Source organism: Gorilla gorilla, chromosome 4 (genome assembly GCF_029281585.2).
Source record: "Gorilla gorilla gorilla isolate KB3781 chromosome 4, NHGRI_mGorGor1-v2.1_pri, whole genome shotgun sequence".
In the NCBI taxonomy this organism is placed as follows: Eukaryota; Metazoa; Chordata; class Mammalia; order Primates; family Hominidae; genus Gorilla; species Gorilla gorilla.
In genome coordinates this window covers 132,182,400-132,207,222 of record NC_073228.2, presented here as the reverse complement: position 1 = coordinate 132,207,222, position 24,823 = coordinate 132,182,400, and the positions used below count along the sequence as shown (strand labels likewise).

Below are 24,823 nucleotides of genomic sequence, written 5' to 3'. Positions count from 1 at the left end.
TGGCATTTACCTTCGTGGTTGAGACTGCTGTCTGTATGTCTGGGAATGGAAGTCCTCTTCAGGGATTCAGCAAGGGCTGTACTTTTGCTTAATACTAGTGGTTCCTTATTCTAAGTGATGACATCATCTACCTTTCCTAGAAATGGGTCTTTGTGCCTAGTATGATATCTTTCCAAGAAAAAGAATTTGGATTTTCTATTAAATTAGAAACTCAATTCACATTATATATAGTTTGAGCTATCATTGTGTTATGAATAGGGACTGTATGAAAATATAAATGAAGAAAGGAGAGATTGAAAATAATTTATACGCCATAGGGCTTCAGTAGAATTTATGATTCACAGAAAACCTTTAAAAAAACTCAGTTTGGGCCAGGCGTGGTGGCTCACGCCTATATTCCCAGCTCTTTGGGAGGCCGAGGCAGGTGGATCACCTGAGGTTGGGAGTTCAAGACCAGCCTGAACAACATGGAGAAACTCCATCTCTACTAAAAATACAAAATTAGCCGGGTATGGTGGCTCATGCCTGTAATCCCAGCTACTCAGGAGGCAGAGACAGGAAAATTGCTTGAACCCTGGAGGCGGAGGTTGCGGTGAGCCAAGATTGCGCCATTGCACTACAGACTGGACAACAAGAGCGAAACTCAGTCTAAAAACAAAAACAAAAACAAACAAACCAACAAAAGAACTCAGTTTTCCAGTCATGCAGCCTCATGAAAAAAAAAATACCTAACTGCTGAGCAAAAATGATAAAATGTAACAGATTAAAAACTTCCCCCTACATCAGTATCTAACCAGAATGAACAGAATTGGCAAGTACTGGCACACGTGTGCACACACATATACACACACAAACACACAATTCATCAGCATCAACCAAACAAAACCAAATTATACAACCTGCGGTGGTTCAGAGTGGAGCCCAACTCTGCTCCACCATCAGAAGTGGCACTGAAGAAAGAAAGTGTGCCAAAAGTTCATGAAATTCTCCAGAAATAGCACCCAATTTGGAGAGACTCAGAAAAAGGGGATGAACAGTTGGCCGTAGGGAAGATGAAGTTAGAAACTGAAAGCGTTCGTGCTTCTACGTTGACCCACAAGATTGGGCAGAATCTAATCCATTTTATATAAGGCAACTGTAGGGTGAGTTCCTTTTTTTCCCAGTCCTGGTTTCTTCTAAGCACTGAAGCTTAGTAGTAGAATTAGTAGAAAATGTGAATCAATGTAAATGTGGAATGACATGATTTATTATCTACATCAGCTTGACAAGAGTTAGTGGGAGAAGGAACAGGTCAGCAGTAGCCACTTTCACCAACATAAATTCTTTATACCCAGACAGGATTTTTCCTTCCTAATTGTGTATTACTTTATGGGTGGCATAGGCCCTTTCAGAACTTCCCTCTCCCCCAAGAGGGTGCTAAATAGTTACTGTTTACTGTACTTCCTTCACATCTAGTTTTCTCATATGTCATTACCACAGAGAGAAACTCCTAACTGACAGGGCAGCTGAGGGTTGGCACACCTGTAGTTCACCCTCAGTTGGACCCTCTGCTCCATTCAGCTGAACACCAGCTTTTGAGATCCAAAAAATGTAATTCCTTGGTTCTGGCCATTCTCCTTTTCTCTCCTCTCCACAAGGTCTGGGTCATCTGGACAGTTTCTCCTGAATTTGCTATTTTAATCCCTTGTTGTCTACCCATCTTATTATAAATACATGATCCTCTGATGAATATTTTCCACTAAGCATCCACTTCTCACCAAAGTCTCAGAATTTCTATAGAATTCAAAAAATTATTGAAGTTGGCCATTTCCCAGTAAACTCCACCAAAATGGGGGAATATAAAACCTGGAGGAGCCCCTGCAGGAACATGAGAGAGGACTCCATTAAATGGAACGGACCTACATACAGACCATTTTCTGTAATTTCTGAGGAGAGAGCAAAGGCTAAGTTCATCAACATAGAGCCCAGAGTAGCTCTCCCCGTTCTCAATCTTCTCTCCCTCCACCTTATGAAACTTTGGGCGACTGATACAGCTTTAATGAAACCGAAACCAGCTGTCTTCCACATAAAGCTCTGATAAAGAAGGAAAGATATCAAGAGATATTATTTAAACTGTACTAAAGTAAATAGAAGCTCTTGAAAGAGCAGACAAAGTAGTGTCTATACAAGCTGAAAAACAGTAGCAACTATGCAGGCATTCTGTGAAAACGAAAGGAAGAAAAACACAAAATCAGCTAAAGAACCAACCCACGATGGAAGAAAACAACTCAAGAAATAAAACAAATTTTCCATAGGTACTTTATGCCATATATGATCTTAATAAAATCATAAATGTAGTTGAAGAAGTTTGTAGAGATTATAAGAGCTATAGAGTAAAAGGGAGATTGTAGAATCAAGGGAAGTAAGAAATGGAGACCAATACAGCAAAATAAGAGAAACATTAAATAAAAACAGCAAAAACAGAGGACATACAGATGAAAATGTAATTGCTAGCATAGAGAAAGGGCCTGAGATGATAACAGTGGGAAAGAGGAAAGAGAAATTAACACTATTAGAGAAAAGACAAAAACTATAAACATCAGTATAATTGGTGTCGCTGAAGAGAGCCCAAAAAATCAACTAGAAAAAAGGTACTAAACAACCAAACATTTTCCTGCAATAGAACAAAGAACTGAATATACAAAGCCTAAATTGTAAGACAAAGACTTAGATTTGCTACATTTGTCAACTTTAGTCATAGAGGAGGATTGAAGACTTCAGATAGAAAAGGCAATGCATCTCACGTGCAAAGACACACATAGGCTCAAAATAAACGGATGGAGGAATATTTACCGAGCAAATGGAAAGCAAAATAAAAAGCAGAGATTGCAATCTTAGTCTCTGATAAAACAGACTTTAAGCCAACAAAGATCAAAGGAGACAAAGAAGGGCATTACATAATGGTAAAGGGATCAATGCAACAAGAAAAGCTAACTATCCTAAATATATGCACCCAATACAGGAGTACCCAGATTCATAAAGCAAGTTCTTAGAGACCTACAAAGAGACTTAGACTCCCACACAATAATAGTGGGAGACTTTAACACCCCACTGTCAATATTAGACAGATCAACGAGACAGAAAATAAAGGATATTCAGGATCTGAACTCAGCTCAGGACCAAGTGGACCTAATAGAGATCTACAGAACTCTCCACCCCAGATCAACAAAATATACATTCTTCTCAGCACCACACAGCACTTATTCTAAAATTGACCACATGATTGAAAGTAAAACACTCCTCAGCAAATGCAAAAGAATGGAAATAATAACAAACAGTCTCTCCGACCACAGTGCAACCAAATTAGAACTCAGGATTAAGAAACTCACTCATGGCCAAGCGCAGTGGCTCATGCCTGTAATCCTAACACTTTGGGAGGCCAAGGCCGGTGGATCATGAGGTCAGGTGATCAAGATCATACTGGCTAACACGGCAAAACCCCATCTCTACTAAAAATACAAAAAAAGTTAGCCGGGCATGGTGCCGGGCACCTGTAGTCCTAGGTACTCAGGAGGCTGAAGCAGGAGAATGGCGTGAACCCAGGAGGCAGAGCTTGCAGTGAGCCGAGATCACGCCACTGCACTCCAGCCTGGGTCAACAGAGCGAGACTCCATCTCCAAAAAAAAAAAAAAAAAAGAAAGAAAAAGAAAAGAAACTCACTCAAAACTGCACAACTATATGGAAACTGAACAACCTGTTCCTGAATGACTACTGGGTAAATAACAAAATTAAGGCAGGAATACAGAAGTTCTTTGAAACCAATGAGAACAAAGTCACAACATGCCAGAATTTCTGGGACACAGCTAAAGCAGTGTTTAGACGGAAATTTATAGCAGTAAATGCCCACAGGAGAAAGCAGGAAAGATCTAAAATCAACACTCTAACATCACAATTAAAAGAACTCGAGAAGCAAGAGCAAACAAATTCAGTAGCTAGCAGAAGACAAGAAATAACTAAGAGCAGAACTGAAGGAGACAGGGACATAATAAACCCTTTAAAGAAAATCAATGAATCCAGGAGCTGGTTTTCTGAAAAGATTAACAAAATAGATAGACCGCTAGTGAGACAAATAAGAAGAGAGAGAAGAATCAAATAGATGCAATAAAAAATGATAAAGGGGGGGATATCACCACTGATCACACAGAAATATAGACTACCATCAGAGAATACTATAAACACCTCTCTGCAAATAAACTAGAAGATCTAGAAGAAATGGATAAATTCCTGGAGACATACACCCTACCAAGACTAAACCAGGAAGAAGTTGAATCCCTCAGTAGACCAATAACAAGTTCTGAAATTGAGCCAGTAATTAATAGCCTACCAAACAAAAGAAGTCCAGGAACAGGTAGATTCACAGCCATATTCATCCAGAGGTACAAATAGGAGCTGGTACCATTCCTTCTGAAACTATTCCAAACAATAGAGAAAGAGGGACGCCTCCCTAACTCAATTTTATGAGGCCAGCAGCATCCTGATACCCAAACTTGGAAGAGACACAACAAAAAAAGAAAATTTCAAGCCAATATCCCCGATGAACTTTGATGCAAAGATTCTCAATAAAATACTGGCAAACCGAATCCGGCAGCACATCGAAGAGCTTATCCACCACGATCGAGTCGGCTTTATCCCTGGGATGCAAGGCCGGTTCAACATATGCAAATCAATAAACATAATCCATCACATAAACAGAACCAATGACAAAAACTGCATGATTATCTCAAAAGATGCAGTAAGGCCTTCGATAAAACTAGGCCTTTGATAAAATAGGCCCTTCAATAAAATTCAGCACCCCTTCATGCTAAAAACTCTCAATAAACTAGGTATAGATGGAATGTATCTCAAAATAAGAAGAGCTATTTATGACAAACCCACAGCCAATATCATACTGAATGGGCAAAGGCTGGAAGCATTCCCTTTGAAAACTGGCACAAGACAAGGATGCCGTCTCTCACCACTCCTATTCAACATAGTATTGGAAGTTCTGGCCAGGGCAATCAGGCAAGAGAAAGAAATAAAGGTATTCAAATAGGAAGAGAGGAAGTCAAATTGTATCTGTTTGCAGATGACATGATTGTATATTTAGAAAACCGCATCATCTCGGCCCAAAATCTCCTTAAGCTGATAAGCAATTTCAGCAGTCTCAGGATACAAAATCGGTGTGCAAAAATCACAAGCATTCCTATATGCCAATAATAGAGAGCCAAATCATGAGTGAACTCCCATTCACAATTGCTACAAAGAGAATAAAATACATAGGAATAAAACTTACAAGGGATGTGAAGAGCCTCTTAAAGGAGAGCCACTAACCACTGCTCAAGGAAATAAGAGAGGACACAAACAAATGGAAAAACATTCCATGCTCATGGATAGGAAAAATCAGTATCATGAAAATGGCCTTACTGCCCAAAGTAATTTATAGATTCAATGCTATCCCCGTCAAGCTACCATTGACTTTCTTCACAGAATTAGGAAGAACTACCTTAAATTTCATATGGAACCAAAAAAGAGCCAGACAATCCTAAGCAAAAAGAACAAAGCTGGAGGCATCACACCACCTGACTTCAAAGTATCCTACAAGGCCACAGTAACCAAAACAGCATGGTACTGGTACCAAAACAGAGATACAAACCAATGGAACAGAACAGAGCCCTCAGAAATAATACCACACATCTACAACCATCTCATCTTTGACAAACCTGAAAAAAACAAGCAATGGGGAGAGGATTACCTATTTAATAAATGGTGCTGGGAAAACTGGCTAGGCATATGCAGAAAACTGAAACTGCACCCCTTTCTTTCCCCTTATATGAAAGTTAACTCAAGTGGATTAAAGACTTAAACGTTAAGACCTAAAACCATAAAAACCCCAGAAGAAAATCTAGGCAATACCACTCAAGACATAGGCATGGGCAAAGACTTCATGACTGAAACACCAAAAGCAATGGCAACAAAAGCCAAAACTGACAAGTGAGATCTAATTAAACTAAATAGCTTGTGCACAGCAAAAGAAACTATCATCAGAGTGAACAGGCAACCTACAGAATGGAAGAAAATTTTTGTAATCTACCTATCGGACAAAGGGCTAATATCCAGAATCTGCAAGGAACTTAAACAAATTTACAAGAAAAAAAAAACAACCCCATAAAAAAGTGAGCAATGGATATGAGCAGACAATTTTCAAAAGAAAACATTTATGAGGCCAACAAACATATGAAAAAAAGCACATCCTCACTGGTCATTAGAGAAAAGCAAATCAAAACCACAGTGAGATATCATCTCATGCCAGTTAGAATGACGATCATTAAAAAGTCAGGAAACAACAGATGCTGGAGAGCATGTGGAGAAATGGGAAAGCTTTTACACTGTTGGTGGGAGTATAAATTAGTTCAACCATTGTGGAGGACAGTGTGGCGATTCCTCCAGGATCCAGAACCAGAAATACCATTTGACCCAGCAATCCCATTACTGAGGATATACCCAAAGGATTATAAATCATTCTGCTATAAAGACACATGCACACATATGTTTATTGCAGCACTGTTCATAATAGCAAAGACTTGGAACCAACCCAAATGACCATCAATGATAGACTGGATAAAGAAAATGTGGCACATATACACCGTGGAATACTATGCAACCATAAAAAAGGATGAGTTCATGTCCTTTGCAGGGACATGGATGAAGCTGGAAACCATCATTCTCAGCAAACTAAGACAGAAACAGAAAACCGAACACCACATGTTCTCACTCATAGGTGGGAGTTGAACAATGAGAACACGTGGACAGGGAGGGAAACATCACACACTGGGGCCTGTCGGAGGGTGAGGGGCTAGGGGAGGGATAGCATTAGGAGAAATACCTGATGTAGATGACAGGTTGATGGGTGCAGCAAACCACCATGGCACACATATACCTATGTAACAAACCTGCACATTCTGTACATGTATCCCAGAACTTAAAGTATAATTTTAAAAAAAGGCAATTCATGAGCTAAACAGCAATATTCAATATCAAAAGACATTAGATCCATGCTCACAAAATTCTGAGGAAATGTGAAAAATATTATACTTAATATTAATTGTGAAGATAATAAGCATTTTCTTACACATGAAATAAGTCGGGTGGAAAACACCTGTGATTTCATAAAAGTCCCACCCTTCTTGGAAAAAGAACAATCAGCAATGAAACACAGCCAATCAAGAAACAAATGGAGAAGTTGTAATAAAACCATTATTGATCCCTTTAAGTAAATAATTAGTGCTAAACACTGTGGAAATTATGGTAAACTGCCATAGACATTAAAAAAGTGAACATGATTAAATAAAAATAAGGAGTTGGAAGGATACATGAGTGCTAATTTTCTTATAATTTATTGTATAGAATTCATTAATACTGTCTAAAAATTACATTTCAACTTTAGCATAAAGCCAAAAAATTTTTAGCATTTTTTATTCTTAACATTAGAAAAGTATTTTAAAACTGTTGAGATGATGGTAAATTTATCTGATGCATACAAATTGTTTTAGCTTCACTGTCTAAATGTGTATATAAAAATGTCTCATGATCTTAAATGATTCTTTCTAGATAGAAACATTTTTGAGTAATTCTTTTGCTATTTTGTTTTCTGTATTATTTGAATTTTTGAATATGTATCACTTTTATAAAGGAAACACAGTAATCTTTTAAAATACGTTCTTTTATACAACAATTACATTATTTAGGTGGAAGAAATTTCTAATAAAGTTCATTTAAAAGTAAAATGGATCGGGCATGGTGGCCCACACCTATTAATACGGCACTTTGGAAGGCCAAGGAGGGAGGATCCCATGAGCCCAGGAGTTCAAGACCAACCTAGGCCACATAGGGAGACCCTGTCTCTGCAAACCTTTTTAAATTAGCTAGGTGTGATGGTGTTTGCCCATAGTCCCAGCTACCTGGAAGGCTGAAGGGGGAGGATTGCTTGAGCCCAGGAGATTGTGGCTGCAGTGAGCCATGATCGTGCCACTACTCCAGCCTGTGTGACAGAGCAAGAACCTGTCTGAAAAAAAAAAAAAAAAATGCATAGTCAGAAGGCTGATAATACATTCCCTTTTTGAGTATAAATTAACACAATTCAATTGTAATCTAGCTTAAGGAGTTTTTACTCATTTATATAAAGAGAATAACTTTCTTACCCCCAACACAATAAAAGACACCTTTGCACATGTTAAACTTTAAACATGATTGGAACCGTACCTTAAATCTAAAATAGTTGAAACCAATATTTTAACTGGGAAGAATGACCAAAGAAGTCTTGTTTAGACTTAAGATATAACTGTCTGAGGACAGCAGTTTAGGATGATTTGTCTAGTCTAGCCTAAAATGACGTGCCTGGTCTGCGTTCTCAGAGTGTTAGGCAATTTATATACAAAAATGTCCATCCTCTTTTTGAGAGTAGAAATTCAGATTATTTCCACAGCTATTCATACACATTGATTTTCACGTGAGTGAGGAGTGATAACTTCATATTTATTAACTTTGAGTTAAAGCCTCATGGAAGACTCTCATAAACTTTTCATAAATGAATTTTTAGTCCACTTCAGTAGAGATATTTTAATGAAATTTACTAGAATATGGGGTCAATGGATCATCTTATTAACATGAAATTAGGGAAGAAATTAGTTCTCTGTTTAAAACTGCTTTATAATAACAGATAAGATTACAAAATAAAAAGGAAGTAAAAACTAAAAAGTTAATTAATATTTATTTAATTAAATAAATTTATTTAACTTAATTAACTAAAAAGTTAATTTTAATATCTCCAATATTTAAAAATAATTATGTATTTGTTTTTTCATAATATAAAACATTTATTAACTATAAAATGTCTGCTGTTTGCACTAATTAGTTAGAATCTTTGAATTTGCTTTTATCTTTTTTTCACAATTTCATTTCTTTGACATGTTTATATTTAATTTTTGTATTTTGTGTGCCTTGAGCCAACTCTTCTTTAAGTATATCATAATCCAAGTCATTCAAAATACTAGACACTCATTTTACCAAGAAAACAGTATTTCTTGTATATCTTAGTTCCATAGGTGAACATTAGTTGCTTGCCCTTTACACTTATCTACCTAGCCAAAAAAGAGAAAAAAAAAAGCCTTACTGAATAAAAACATCTGAGTGGGTAGAAAAATGCACTAATGTTAGACATTACATTAAAATTTTAAAATGTCTTCGTAAATAAGAGATTACTTTTTTTAAAATCTTCAGATATTGATGAATGCTCCTTCCAAAACATTTGTGTCTTTGGAACATGTAATAACCTGCCTGGAATGTTTCATTGTATCTGCGATGATGGTTATGAATTGGACAGAACAGGAGGGAACTGTACAGGTATGGTCAGTTACCAGCTAAGTTGTGTTCTGATTCATTGAAATGAATATTCTGTGCTAAGCATAAAAATTCCTGAGATTTCTGCTTAGCTAATCTATGCATTAGGTTACACATTTTTCAGAAAAAGAAAATTATATTCAGATGCATTTATTTGTAACTATGAAATTGATGCATTTTTATGTAAATAATATTAAATTGTTATCTGTATGATTGTTAAATATCTGACATGAAACTAGTAAAGTGTCTCTTTGTCTATATATATGTTCATGTATATGTATATATAGTACATGTATATATATATATACATGTATATATGTGATTTTTGTTAAGCAAATAGTGACATAATTTTTTCGTCCTCAGAGTTGCAAATTTTAATTAATTACAATATATTTATTAAGGATGTTAAATGCTGTCATAAATACTCTGTCCTTGACATATGGAAACTGTTTTAGGTATATACCAAAATCTAAGATCTTTATTTCATTGTGTTGAGTCTTTCCTAGTGATCTTTAATCTACTAACTTGCAAAAATTCCACCAAATTCTTTGGAACAGCAGTATGCATAGAAAAAGTAAAAATGGTAACCTGGGTATTTTAAATGCTTCTCCTAGATATTGATGAGTGTGCAGATCCTATAAACTGTGTCAATGGCCTATGTGTCAACACGCCTGGTCGCTATGAGTGTAACTGCCCACCCGATTTTCAGTTGAACCCAACTGGTGTGGGTTGTGTTGGTAAGTAAAGCTATATGAAACAAACAAATAGAATTATCAAGTTGAATATTCAGACTCTCTTGATAATGAACTGTGATGAGTGTTTGCTACAGTTAACTTAAAAACAAAACATTATATGGTCGCCTTTATTGTGTTTCTCTTCCAAATCATCTGCTGCACCTTCCTTCTCTCACGGACTTGAGAACCAAGGCACAGAGAAGTGCAGTAATTTGTTCAAGGTCTCAGAGCTTGAAAGTGGCAGAGCTAAGGCAGTGGCCCAGGTTGCCGCCTGGCTCCTTGTCCAGTGTTTGGCCAGGATAACCCAGAGTGGTGGTATAGCTATTAGAATATCTATTTCTCCTGCCTACTGGAAGGGTCATCTAGCAAAGTAAATGAAGTGATGAGAAGCAAGGAATTAGAGAGATGGATTTATGAGCCAAACCACTGGAGCAGAAGAAGTTGGAAGGTGACAAGGAGGAGGAGGAGGCGGTAATGAAGGTTCAGAATCTGTGGTCAGCACCTCTGATCTTAAAAAAACAATTGTCCAGCTTTTACTATCTGTACTGTTCCTGTATTTTCCTAGAGAAGGAAATGGCCTGGAGAATTTTCTGGAAGTATACAAAAAAAAGGAGCGGTGGAGAATTCCTTGCTTGAGTAGAAATCTGCCTACTGTCCTCAGTGTCAGTTTTTGGGCCTGCAGCAAATGGAAGGAATATTTGCTTCTGTGATTTATACACAACTTACATACTGTTTTCAAGTTTTGGAGAATACTTTTAATTATCATTTATGGCTACTCCAAGTCTGTGTTTTCCATTCAAAATAATTCATTTGGTAAAGATTGAGTGCCTTCTGTCTAAGGGCTGGAGTTGCAACAGTGAACAGAACAAGCACATTCTCTGCTTTTGTGTTTACATTCTAGAGGCAGGGAGATAAATAAAAGCAAGAACAAACAGAATTGGCACTGGAGGTGGCTGGAGGAGAAGTGCTATGTTATATTAGGGATGGGGGAGTCAGAGCCTTTAAGGAGGGGACAGACCAACTGGACCTCTGAGGGAAGCCTCCAGTTACAAGGAGAAGCCAGTGCAAGGGGCCTGTGGCAGGAGAAGGCTGGCGTTAGAGACACAGCACAAGGCTGCTTGTAGCAAGAGAGGAGTGAGTGGAGGGGACAGGGATGAAGAGAGGAATCAGAGGAGCAGTCGCCCAGTTCGCAAAGTGATTCTCAACCCAGGCTGCATAGTAAACTCCATTTAGAACCTGGAAAAGATATTGATGCCTGTTACACCCTCAGAAATTCTGACTCATTGGGGCCTCAATATTTCTTAAAAACTTCCTTGGAACAAAGGCTGTGAACAGGCAACTCATAAAAGAGAATAGTCTAAACGTTAACAAATGTAAGCAAACAAATGCCCAAAATCATTAGGAATAAGAAATCTATTTGAAATAATTATATGAATACCACTTTACACTTCATATACTGGCAAAAATTAGGAAACCTGGATAATGTGAAGTATTGGTGGAGACATGAGCCTTGAGGAGCATTCTGTTCTGCTGGTAGAAGTGTAGACCTGGGCAGCACTGCAGAGAATATGTTTGCACAATGGTACACCGATTAACTGTCAATGTATAATCAATTTTAGTTTTTGAGTTTCTTTTTGGAGCAATTCGATTTGTATGGATTGACACTTTATTGCGTTCACTCATTCTTAGTGCCAAAAAAACAAAGACTTTTTCTATCTCAAAAGTGCCATAGGAATCTATTGGAACCTTTCGTAGGTCTGAAACATTATAAAATATTAAGAGATCTTGTTTTTCCTTTGTCTTGAAACATTTTGACGTTTTATCATCCTAGCAGTTATTTTTGTCAATGTTCAACATTATGTCCAATGGATACAACAGAGTAAAATAATGAGAAGTGGAAAATTATGGCATCACTTAGATGCATTAGTGAAATAAAATGTCACTGTTTTATCATCCTTCAGTTTTCTTATTATATTGTCCTAAGGATTGCATCATTTTTCAAGAAAGTGCAAGAGAAGACTGGAGACACCTTACTTGAAATCTTCTTTTAGCATTTATTGAACACAGTTGAGAATTTAGAAGTTTTTACTTACTGGCCATAATTTTTGGCAAAGAGAAAAAAAATGAAGTTGAGTCAGGTAACTACAAAGAGACAGAGAGCAGCTCTTTTGTCTAGATTCTAAAGGTGATGGTGAAATGAATCATCTAAGCACAATCCCAGACTACGTGTCTTCAGAGACCAATATCCTAGGTGAATGTTTTCAAACTTCAGAATCAACAAGTGAAAGGACAGTATATTTCCGTAGACAAAGGAAATACAGTATTCTCATCCACTTAGTCAATAGAGAGAACTTCAACCCACAATATTTGGTAACAGGAACCTGAACCATCCCAGGTTTGTGGATTCTTTCATATTTTCATGACGTTTCTGTACCAAAATTTAATTGATATGATTCATAAGCAGACAAAGATAAAGGCAGGTATGTATAAAAGGTTACTGGAAGGAAATAGGTGATGTAGAAATACAGTCGTTAGATTGATTATTCTAATTGGTGTTGATAAATCTAAAAATGAAAACATTTTCTATTTGTGGAGCCTTTAAAGAAGACGGCTGTCCTCTCATCAACAAAATCATGAACTGTTAATGTTTTCAAACATTCCTTTGGGTATTGCATTTTTATGAAGCAAGAACAAGAAGAACCAGAAATAATGATAAGCTAGAACCTATTAGAGATGTGTTTGAAACCTGGAATCGGTTTTTACAAACTGGATATATTCCAAGTTCATGAATGACAGTTGATAAGCAATTAGTTGCATTCAGAAGATCATTTTGAGTAGAATATCTTCAAAACCAAGAAAATATAGATTAAAAAATTGAGTTAGCTATCATTAAATTCTTATTAATATTGCTAATAAAGTTGTTTTCAACTTTTTTCTTCTGTATATTAGTTTTATAATATACCTTTCTTCTGTAAATTATTTTTTAAAATGACTTAAAAATATTAAAAATTAAAGGGTTCATTGGATGTAGTTGGTAAATGATGACTATTTTTTCCTGACTGAAGGCTAAGTATAGGCAAATCCTGTGAATCAACAATTCCTTTTGTGACTGTATATGCCAATGGAATTAACTCACAGGCCCATACAGAGACACATTTATGATGTTCATCGTGGCATTCTTTGTGGTGGCAGGATTTTAGAAACCATTTTTGGAGAGGAGGGATTTTTTTTAAAAGCAATTATACACCACGGAGTTGACAGACTGGAGGTTTACAGAACAAGCATGACTAGAAAAGTTATAAAAATGAAATGAGACGTATGACAAAAGACATTTGTGTACATTTAAAATGAACACATTAAAACAAAAATATTTATTTTGCAAGAGCACATGTAAAAAGTAATAGCATTAAATACATTTGGATGATCTGGTAGGGAAGGAGAATAGGAATGAAGAATAGGAATAAAAGAGAAAGGGAGGGGGAAGAGAGAAAGAACAGGTGAATAAATGAGGAATAAATAAACCTAATTAGGCTGGGCGTGGTGGCTCACGCCTGTTACTCCAGCACTTTGGGATGCTGAGGTGGGTGGATCACAAGGTCAAAAGATCAAGACCATCCTGGCCAACATGGTGAAACCCCGTCTCTACTAAAAATACAAAAATTAACTGCGCGTGGTGGCAGGCGCCTGTAGTCCCAGCTACTCGGGAGGCTGAGGCAGGAGAATCACTTGAACCCGGGAGGCAGAGGTTGCAGTGGGCCGAGATAGTGCCACTGTACTCCAGCTTGGCAACAGAGGAAGACTCCATCCCCAAAAAATAAACAAATAAATATAAATAAACCTAATTAGAAGGGGGACCATGAGAATCTTGCAGCCTCTGAGATCTGAGATTCAGCAACAAAAACAAAATGCAAAATCTGAGACAAAACAAGGTAAAATAAGTTTTTTTAAAAAGCCCAAATGATTCTAATATACAGCCAGGGATGAAAATTACTTTGTAGACTGCTAAGAACTCTAGATTTTATTCTGATTGAGAAGAGAAGCCAATGGAGGTTGCCTGACCTAAGGTAATGCTATTGAAGGGTCACTCTGGCTTACAGAAGGAAAAGTAGACCATAGTTTAGTCAAGGATGGAAGTTGAGAAAAGAGTTAGAAAACTATTACATTAGACTAGGTAAAGGGATAATGATGGTGGCTGGAACTCGGTAGTGATTAAAAAAAAAAGATAGTAATGATAGAGGCAGTGGTAAGTAGACAGATTCCAGATATGGTGTTTGTTTTTTGGTTTTTTTTTTTGAGACAGAGTCTCGCTCTGTCGCCCAGGCTGGAGTGCAGTGGCGTGATCTCAGCTCACTGCAAGCCCTGCCTTCCAGGTTCATGCCATTCTCCTGCCTCAGCCTCCCTAGTAGCTGGGACTACAGGTGCCCACCACCATGCTCGGCTAATTTTCTGTATTTTTAGTAGACACGGGGTTTCACCATGTTAGCTAGGATGGTCGATTCCAGATATGTTTTGAAGGTTGAGTAGACAGCCCTTATTACTGGATTGAATAAGGAATCATAGTAAGGAGTCAAAAATGATGTCAAAGCTTAGGGCCTGTGCAACTGAAAAAAAAAAAAAAGTGAATTTCCTTTTATTGAAAATGCAGAAGACTGGGAGAGAAGACGGCAGATTTTGTACGTGGAGGAAAGAGCATTGACAGTTTGATTTTAGATGTGTTAACTTTGAAATAATTATTAGATGTTTAAGAGAAGAAATGAAATAGGCAATTGGCAGAAGGGTCTAGAGTTCGTGGGAGAGATGAGATACAGAACCATACATTTGAGAGTTCTCAGCAGAAAAGTAATATTTAAACCCATAGACTCAATGGAGTGATCTGGATGATAACTGTAGAGATAAAGAAAAGCCTTAGATTAGTTGATCCCTTGAGTATCTTCTCTAAGTTTGTTACAGGCTATCTTTTCCAAAACCTGCAAAGTTAGCTATGCAAGTTGAAACTAAACCATTGGATAAACTCGTGATATAGATTAATTATACAAAAAATGTATTGTATTCCTATTATTGGAGGTCCAGTATGTCCCAAATGAGAAATTTCTTACTATCTTGTCCATTCCATGAGTATAGGAAAATATGGTCTATGTGGATTTCTAAACATAGGAAAGTCTGCCATGATTGGCTTCCTCTGACTCAATCTCGAAAAGCTGAAAAGCAGGAGATTGCTTGGTACTTAAGGATTAAAAGGAACCTTTCATGTTAATGTACAAAATTTGAATTTCATCCTTTGAATGACTTTTCCCTAAAATGAAGTCCTTACTATGTAAGCAAGGGCAACTGTAAGCTCCTTTGTTGCTCTGCAGACAACCGTGTGGGCAACTGCTACCTGAAGTTTGGACCTCGAGGAGATGGGAGTCTGTCTTGCAACACCGAGATCGGGGTGGGCGTCAGTCGCTCTTCATGCTGCTGCTCTCTGGGAAAGGCCTGGGGAAACCCCTGTGAGACATGCCCCCCTGTCAATAGCAGTAAGTACAAAACTGAAGAAGAGGAAGAAAACCAACTGGTATCTAAAGATTTGTTGCAATTTTATTCCTGAGCTGGGAGTGAGGAGTGTTTAGTGAGGACAAAACAAAAAAACTGAATTTGAACTACTTTCAGTGATCACTCTGAAACCAGCCAAGAGTGTTAAAGGATTTGAATTCCTCTCTTCCTATGTTTTATCATGATATGTTAAAAAAATAATTTTTAACTGTAATCATGTATGAATAGTACTAATATCAGTTCTCCATGATATCACAGATAAAGTGCATTCCTGATTCTTCTCAAAGGTTATTTAGTTCAGCTTCATAGGTGTGTTGTATTCTTGAAGTCAATTATAGAATGCCTTAAATTGAAACATCTGTTCTGATATGAACATGAACCAAAGCCTGTTTTCTCTAGTCTTAATTTACTAGCTTAAAGAGCTGCAAGGGAATTTTTTCTTTAATTAAAAACAAATGGTTCGTGTTATTCTACTGTGTATGTGATTAATAAAGTATGATCTTTTATGTAAAATATGTAACTTTAAATGTATTTGAAAGGGCACTAAGAAAAATTTGGATACACCCCTTAGGATGAGTATATTGAGCCTGTCATTTGCTGAATGCTTGCTCATTGTCTCAGCCACTTGGACACAGGTATCAAACCTCTTATTTTTCTATTGTTTTGTAGCTGAATATTACACCCTGTGTCCCGGAGGTGAAGGCTTCAGACCTAACCCCATCACAATCATTTTAGAAGGTGAGCTAATCCCATTGTCACCCAGATTCAAACAAGGTAAAGAGTTAATTATAGAGAAAAGCTGATAGAAAACTTAGGGCAGAGCAGCCCCAACAAGATAATTTAGTAAAATTACAGATGGACTTTAATTACTAAAATGTTAAACTACCACTTTTATCAAGCAGTAATGATCAATTGCAGTGATTTGACGTCTGACTGTTCTGCAGAGAAACTCTTTCCCATTGTCCTCTACCTTGAATAATCTCCAACTTAACTTTATTCATTTTCTCAGATAATGGTAAAAGTTCTGTGACAAAGCCAAAAAGATATTTGAGCAGAATAAACTTGCCATCTAAGTGTGCATTCATTTGGATGCATAGAAATCTGCTGATTCTTACAAGATCACACTTTTGAAAGCTCTAATATTAACTCTTATCTTTCGTGAAGGTGTTTGTTTTAAGTGCACTGTCTCCCTTTTTGTAGACATTGACGAATGCCAGGAGTTACCAGGTCTCTGCCAGGGTGGAAACTGCATCAACACTTTTGGGAGCTTCCAGTGTGAGTGCCCACAAGGCTACTACCTCAGCGAGGAAACCCGCATCTGTGAAGGTGAGATGAATTTGATGCCTAAAATGCTCAGTGCTGTTTAAAACAAAATGGCTGCTGAGGCCTGGGGGAAAGGCCCATCCTCACATTCTACAAAAGGCTCAATTAAGATTGGTTCATAGCTTTTTTTTTTTTTTTCGTATCAATGTAGCTAAGTTGTATGATGATAGACAAATTAATTTACGGCTCGTTGCCATAATTCACTGTATTTTTCTAGGAGGGTTGATTAAATATAAATTGGGAAAATGGGGTAGTGTGAAAACCTAAAATATTAAGTAAGTTATTAGTGAAAATATTGATAAGAATTACATTTTACATAGGAAAAATTGGTAAGCTAAAATGTGACCATTAACTTAATATTGATCAGTAATTTTTAAATGTTGGACTATATGGTATGAAGAAGTTCAAAGGTTCTGCAGCTGCCATTCTTGCTTCCATCCCCCCACTTTATCACATGGTATTTCAATTCTTTTAGGGGACTGTCTCACCACTAAATTGGGGGCTTCTGGAGACAAGGTCCACATCTTACTCATCATTACAGCCATAAGTTCTAGCTTACAGTAGAATCTCAATATTTTAATTGTGAAATGAATGAATGCTTCTAACTGAACATTAAACATGTAGCGTGATTATTTCCATTATAACTTTTCTTTTGGAACATGTTTGATTAATGTATCTGGAAGAAATAGGATGTAATGAGGAGAACAACCAGCAGCTGCACTGCTTTAAGAATCTCTGAATAGTTACTAATTTGAAAGACGCTACAAAGACAAAGGCTTTCCCAACCTGCATTCACTTTAAAGTTGGCATTAAAGCTTAGCCTAAGTGACATAGGACAAAAGCAGGCTTTAAAGAAATTCCAATTGAAGAATGTGAATTGCAATAAAATATATATATATATATATATATATGCCAAGGAAATTATTTTTTGCCACTTTAGAATAATTTCTTTTGATGCTTTATATTTTTTAATATGGGGATTTTTTTTTCTTTTGAAGAAAGATGTATCTGTGTTATATAAATGCATATTTGGGATATTTTCTTTATTTCTAAGTTTTGCGTAAATGGGGATTTAGAGAATCACCTATGCTTTGTTCAGTCATCTAAGTAATATAAATTCATTGAAAAAATAGATTTATTAATTAATAGATATTCTTGCCTACTTTAGATATTGATGAGTGTTTTGCACATCCTGGTGTGTGTGGGCCTGGGACCTGCTATAACACCCTGGGAAATTACACCTGCATTTGCCCACCTGAGTACATGCAGGTCAATGGAGGCCACAACTGCATGGGTAGGTAAAGAACTCTGAGATTAATTAGAGCACAGTTGTCGACTTCACACATAAAGCACTTATGTCTCAGAATTATTGTTTGGAAGTTTGGAAGTTCAATCTTCGTGAATTGAGATATTTCAGAGTCTTGCAAGCTGCTGGCTTAGTATCAAGTTTTTGACCTTTGGGTATACATTTAAATTTTTAAAAGCATGAGTCTAATGTAGAAAATTTCCTCAAATGTTATATATTCTTAAATTTTTCATCTCCATTCATATAGTGTGAACATTAATATACAAATAAAAGAACATTTAAATTTTAATGCTTCATTTTTTTAATTAAATAAATGATTTTGAGAGAAAAACAAATATGTATTAACATTGTCTCCCAAGAAAATTATAAGTGAAATCCTTTATCTAAGGATAAAGGAGAGATGTTAATCTAAAAATGATTTATGTTTAAAGAGTTATTTTAAGATAGCTTCAAATGACTAAAAAGGGTTTCCGAGTTGTGTTCATCAGGAAAGCTTGATGTCTACAGCTGTGTGGGCTTCATTATAAACTACTCGTGGATACAAATGGCTAGCTTCTTTGTTTTTCTTTATGTAGACATGAGAAAAAGCTTTTGCTACCGAAGCTATAATGGAACCACTTGTGAGAATGAGTTGCCTTTCAATGTGACAAAAAGGATGTGCTGCTGCACATATAATGTGGGCAAAGCCTGGAACAAACCTTGTGAACCATGCCCAACTCCAGGAACAGGTAAGCACACGGCTCGTGCATCTGCTGACTGCCACGTCAGTGATACACACATATATCTAACAGTATAGTCAAAGTCACTGCATGCTAAAACTAGAGATGCTCAGTTCCAAAAATTCCCAAGAGCATCATATGGTTCTGTTTCCCAAGTGATCCTCTTTGGGATTCAAACACTAACTTCTGAGACATTATGTTGGATAGGCTTGTGAATCCTGAAAATAAGATCCATTGCTGAAGAGTTAGAGTTTATAGCATTAGTCCATTTAAACTAATTATCTTAAACTATGCTTGTCAATTATTGATTTATTCATCAAACAAATATTTCTTGAGTAACTACTGTATGTCACTGTGCTAGACATGGAAGGTATAATATTTGGAGAAAAACTAAATTCAATAAGGATTTTTTTTTAGTTCAGCCGTGGAAAATATGCAAAAAGTGTTTTTTATGAGCGAATTTTACATAAAAGCAACCCATTATCAAAATGTGCCTTTTACATCTTCTTCCTCAGACATCAGTGAAATTTTTAGGCAAAAAATAGAGCTTGTCTTCACTTGGTCATGTTTTTTTCACAAGACAGTTTCTTTTGAAAGAAAAAACGAAAGATAATAGAGATAAGAGCAAAAATGCTTGTCTTAAAATTGCTGTCCATCAGGCTCTCTTTTATGACCTGGAGAATGGCAACTTTTAATAACTATAGATACTAAGAGTTGAACCAGTAGGCCAAATAAGAAACAGTGATTATGCATTTGTTACCAAATATTACTTAGGGTATATGTATTTAAATGTTCCATTTAATGCATTGATGAAATTAAGGAGAGAAATGATGAAAAGCAACACATAGGCCTTTTTCAGAGGCTCCAATTCACTGGTCAAATGGATTTTCTTAGCCTTATCTTGCCATTATTATGTTCCATAAAATTAAATAGAAACATTCCTACAATTCTCAACTTTAAAACTCCATAGTTACAGATTTAAGATCATTGATTTGGGGAATTAAAATGGCACTTTCTTTGTGAGAAGAAGCGAAAGGCTTGGAGTTGAGAGATGTGTCTGTATTTAAATCAAAACTCTTAAGATACTTATTGTGGAACCTCCTGCAGAGTATTTATCCTTTCAGAAACTAATTTCTCATGTATAAAATAGGAATAATAAATAATTACAGTGACTAATTCATATGGATGCAATGACAATTAGGGAGATTATACATATAAATTATAATTTGCACATTTCCAGACAATTAGAAACCATTAAATTGAGTATCTGTGGTCTTTCTATCTGTTCTCAATACTCGGTATATATTGGTGGATGAAATATACAATACCCCTGACCTGATAGCACTTGGAATATAGTATGCAGTTTAAGTTTTATGTAATACTGTTTTCAGGAGTTTTACTCACTTGTATAGCAGTGAGCGTCGGAAGCATTTTTCATCTTGCAAATTAGAATTCTTTTAAATTTCCATTGATTTGGTTAATTATGTGTAAGAATACCTCTTATAGTCCCTATTTTATTTCATAATGCATTGTTTTTGATGACTCAAACTTCACATTCCAACCAATAGACACAGTAAAAAAAAAAAGACAAAATTCGCATCTCATTCATTATACATTGTTTACCTATTTCCCCTCTACAACATTATTTTTGCATGTCTATACCTTTGTGCAATCTGTAATTCCTTTTTCAATTTGTACTTTTTTTTTAATCTTTATATATTGGATGTTTTTTAAAGCTCTGCATATCAAAAGAAAAAGTATTTAAATATCTAAATAGACATTTTGAATCTTATAATGATTTACTTGCCTTCTGATATCAGAGCAGTAAAAAGTTAATGAGAGTAATAGAAATAACAATGATAATAATGGTAAAGAATGCCTAGATCCACTCCTAGCAGAAGCTGGCATTGCTATCAAATAAATATAATTGAAATCAATATGTCTGATTGTGAATAATGTAAAATATATTTGTTTGTGAAAGTAATACAAAATGTTATTTTGAAGGAATTTGAGAAATTTAAGAGTGCATTGCTTTGTTTATATTTTAAAGCTGACTTTAAAACCATATGTGGAAATATTCCTGGATTCACCTTTGACATTCACACAGGAAAAGCTGTTGGTGAGTTTTTCCAGATTATGTTTGTTTTAATACATATGTGTAGCATTCTGTAAAAATCTATTCTATGTTTTTAAAATTCAAGAGTACCACAAAATATAATAATCTGGGATCCAATCTAATATAGTTAGATAAGAGAGAAATAACAGGCTTACAGACTCTAACCAAGTATTAATAATGATACTCCATCAGCATAGTCTGGTGATTGGGTTATGGTAGTTATGTGACTCTCTCGATATTTGTCACATCCACCAAGCTAAAGCTTCAGTTGTCCTTGTCATGCACATTGTATTACATGACTCTAAATAATCTACCTTATTTTAACCTTTAGTTGCTATTTTCTTAAGTACATTTTTAAATTTTTGGTGTATTTTTGCAGTATCCCTTTTTACTGGTCTAAATATGAATATGCAGACTTATTTTTCATATTAATTAATTCCTTCTAAATGTACATTGTGTTGCTCACTCTAGTTTCCTTCCTCGAAGATTCGATAAGCAATATAATTTTTGTTTTTTGAGATGGAGTTTTGCTCGTTACCCAGGCTGGAGTGCAATGGCGCGATCTCAGCTCACTGTAACCTCTGTCTCCTAGGTTCAAGTGATTCTCCTGCCTCAGCCTCCTGAGTAGCTGGGATTACAGGCACCCACCACCACACCCGGCTAATTTTTTGTATTTTTAGTAGAGATGGAAGTTTCACCATGTTGGTCAGGCTGGTCTAGAACTCCTGACCTCAGGTGATCCACCCTCCTCAGCCTCCCAAAGTTCTGGGATTACAGGTGTGAGCCACCACACCTGGCCTAAGCAATATAATTTTAAGTCTCCATTATGAATATATGATAAAATAAAATACATACAATGATGAAAACATAGCTTTTTAAACAAATGAATAGCAGCAGTTAGGGTAACCTGAAGAAGGGGTTTGATTGCCTAGAAAGTTCATTTGCTATATTGACTCTGAAATTACTTGGTATATTTTATCAGCTACTTACATTTTTTCCATCACTGTTTCTATTTTCTGGTATATATGTTTTTATAAACCAAAAAAATTATCTATACTAGTATATAATAGATTTTTGTGACACTGAATATTTGTACTCATCCCAAGGTACATGTAGCATTATTCAAAGTTATATGGTAAGTATATTAAGCAAAACAACATATATTTGACCAAATCTGTTCCATTTCAGACATTGATGAATGTAAAGAGATTCCAGGCATTTGTGCAAATGGTGTGTGCATTAACCAGATTGGCAGTTTCCGCTGTGAATGCCCTACAGGATTCAGTTACAATGACCTGCTGTTGGTTTGTGAAGGTAATCTGAATAAAGTATGTCCTTTATCCAGTATAATTTGGTATACATATATAGCATTTAGATGGTTTCTGATTTTTACTATTTCTTCTACAATTTTTCAAGAGTTGATCATCAAAGTGTGACGTGAATGTAATGCTAATACAATACTAAAAAGGACTCTTTAAAATGGAATTGTTGCTCTTTCAGATATAGATGAGTGCAGCAATGGTGATAATCTCTGCCAGCGGAATGCAGACTGCATCAATAGTCCTGGTAGCTACCGCTGTGAATGTGCCGCGGGTTTCAAACTTTCACCCAATGGGGCCTGTGTAGGTAAGAAAGAGGCTGACTCATTCTTTGGCACTGAGCACAAGATTCCTTAGATTTCCTATCAAAAAATACTTCAAGAATAATTTGGGAAAGATTTTCTCACTTAACCTGTTCATTTATAGTGAACCTATTTCACCATATCTTTTAGATTATTTTGTTAAGAAAATAGGTCTCTTCAATGGATTTCCCCAGGATTGGACCTAAAATAAAATAATATCCTTCAGATACCAATAAACATAAAAAAATTTGCATGATTAAAAAAAGAGGGTTGGATACTTTAAAGGCCTGCTCATTTTGATTCAGCTGTTGTTATGGTTCATTTTCAGCCTGTCTATAATAATTAATAGCAGGTTAGAGAAACACAACTGTGAAAAATGAAGAAATCTTAATAAAAATCAGATACATGTAACATTTATTTTTTTTTGTTTTAGATCGCAATGAATGTTTAGAAATTCCTAACGTTTGCAGTCATGGCTTGTGTGTTGATCTGCAAGGAAGTTACCAGTGCATCTGCCACAATGGCTTTAAGGCTTCTCAGGACCAGACCATGTGCATGGGTAAGAAGGGCATGTGGCTCCAGGGAGTGAAGTGGGGCTGGGACTCCAGAGCAGATCACAGTTCCATCAAGTGCCATGAGTAACTACTATGTCTCTGTCAGAAACAATCTTGCAAAAAATTGACTAGGTCAAACTGTTTAAGTCTTGATTCAATATAAAATTTGCAAGCAGGGACATACTGTGATATATGAAATTTGCAAGCAGGGACATACTGCGATATGTTCTTCAGTTCAGTGATTCACAACTTTTTCTCCAGAAGATGTTCACATGGCTTGACAAGAAAAAGCCGTCTGAGCCACTTGGGCTTGTGTGGAACTTACCATAGCACCCGCTGCCCTTTACCTTCATGTTTCTACTCAAGACACCATTTTGGAATGCCAGAGAGTAGTAAGAGTGACAGCATTAAACTTAATAAATTTATACACATATGCACATACTTTTTTAAAACAAATTGTTGAATAGTGGGATTTATGTACATATTTTGTGTTTTATCCCTTAAAAATAGCTTTAGGAGCAAATATAGCCAAACTCTTTAAAAATTCCCAGTAGCTAATGTAATGGGTAGTCAAGTGATAATAGTGCTTAGTGAGTACTTGCTGAGCTGATGATTAATAGGTTTTCAAAGACAGATGGGCTGGATGCCATGAAGCTGGGACTGAGTATAACCCCTTAAGTCTGATGTCAGCAGTTGGCTCTGCCTCTGCTGAAGAGTTTTCTTTCTGTGCTTTGCACTTGAAAGGGGAAAATTAAATTTAAAACTTGGCTACTTGTAATTAGCATTTTCTCAGTGTAGAAAAGGCTAGGGCTGTTCAGCTACTCTTGATATTCAAGATATTATCTATGTGAATATTAAAATCAGATTTCAGTACTGCAGGACTGGTTTCCTTCATGACACATCCATACAACAGGGAATACCTGGAGTATGTCTCCAGGTTCATCCATTGCCTCCTAAAGCCCTCCCTTTGGACTTCTCCCATAATGGCAGGGAAAATTCTCTAGGTGATGTTTATACAAAGGAATATACAGGTTCTGGTCTTATTTGCATGAACTCCCTAAGAATGCTTGCTTATACATGCTTCTTCTTGCTGTACTCCCAGAGAGAGTATGATTTACCAAAAAAAAAATATGAGATTTATGATTCAGAATTTCATATGGGGAAAATCTGTCCACTCATAACAATTCTTCCATGATAAAAGCTAGTCAGATTCTTCAGTAAAACCTCCCTTATACAGAGCTTCCTTCCTAAAGAACAATACCAGCCCCCACCCTTTTTTTGGTGTGGTAGAGTTTCAGCAGCCTGGAATTCATAGTTGGGGAGTCTGCTGTCTCATATGATGAATGACCTTTCTAAATATTTTCTTAATTCAGTTTTTTTGAAGGCTGGTAGTGAATTCTAATAAACCTCAATTTGGATTTCATTACTTCATACAATTAAGTAAACTAAAGTTTGTCTTTGTTTTTCTGCTCAAATTAAGGGATTTAAATTTCTGGGTAAGTGT

General features: G+C 36.2%; 1 protein-coding gene across 1 annotated transcript in view; it reads left to right on the top strand.

Annotated features, from left to right (window-relative positions):
* FBN2 (fibrillin 2) overlaps nucleotides 1-24,823 on the top strand; it is a 277,129-nt gene that overhangs the window by 209,813 nt on the left and 42,493 nt on the right. The window contains exons 35-45 of the mRNA XM_031011267.3: nucleotides 9,295-9,417; nucleotides 10,029-10,151; nucleotides 15,503-15,664; nucleotides 16,350-16,418; nucleotides 16,881-17,006; nucleotides 18,172-18,297; nucleotides 18,885-19,037; nucleotides 21,079-21,147; nucleotides 22,333-22,458; nucleotides 22,645-22,770; nucleotides 23,199-23,324. Of these exons, the coding sequence (XP_030867127.2) occupies nucleotides 9,295-9,417; nucleotides 10,029-10,151; nucleotides 15,503-15,664; nucleotides 16,350-16,418; nucleotides 16,881-17,006; nucleotides 18,172-18,297; nucleotides 18,885-19,037; nucleotides 21,079-21,147; nucleotides 22,333-22,458; nucleotides 22,645-22,770; nucleotides 23,199-23,324 (1,329 nt within the window). The remainder of the gene's footprint in view (nucleotides 1-9,294; nucleotides 9,418-10,028; nucleotides 10,152-15,502; nucleotides 15,665-16,349; nucleotides 16,419-16,880; nucleotides 17,007-18,171; nucleotides 18,298-18,884; nucleotides 19,038-21,078; nucleotides 21,148-22,332; nucleotides 22,459-22,644; nucleotides 22,771-23,198; nucleotides 23,325-24,823) is intronic.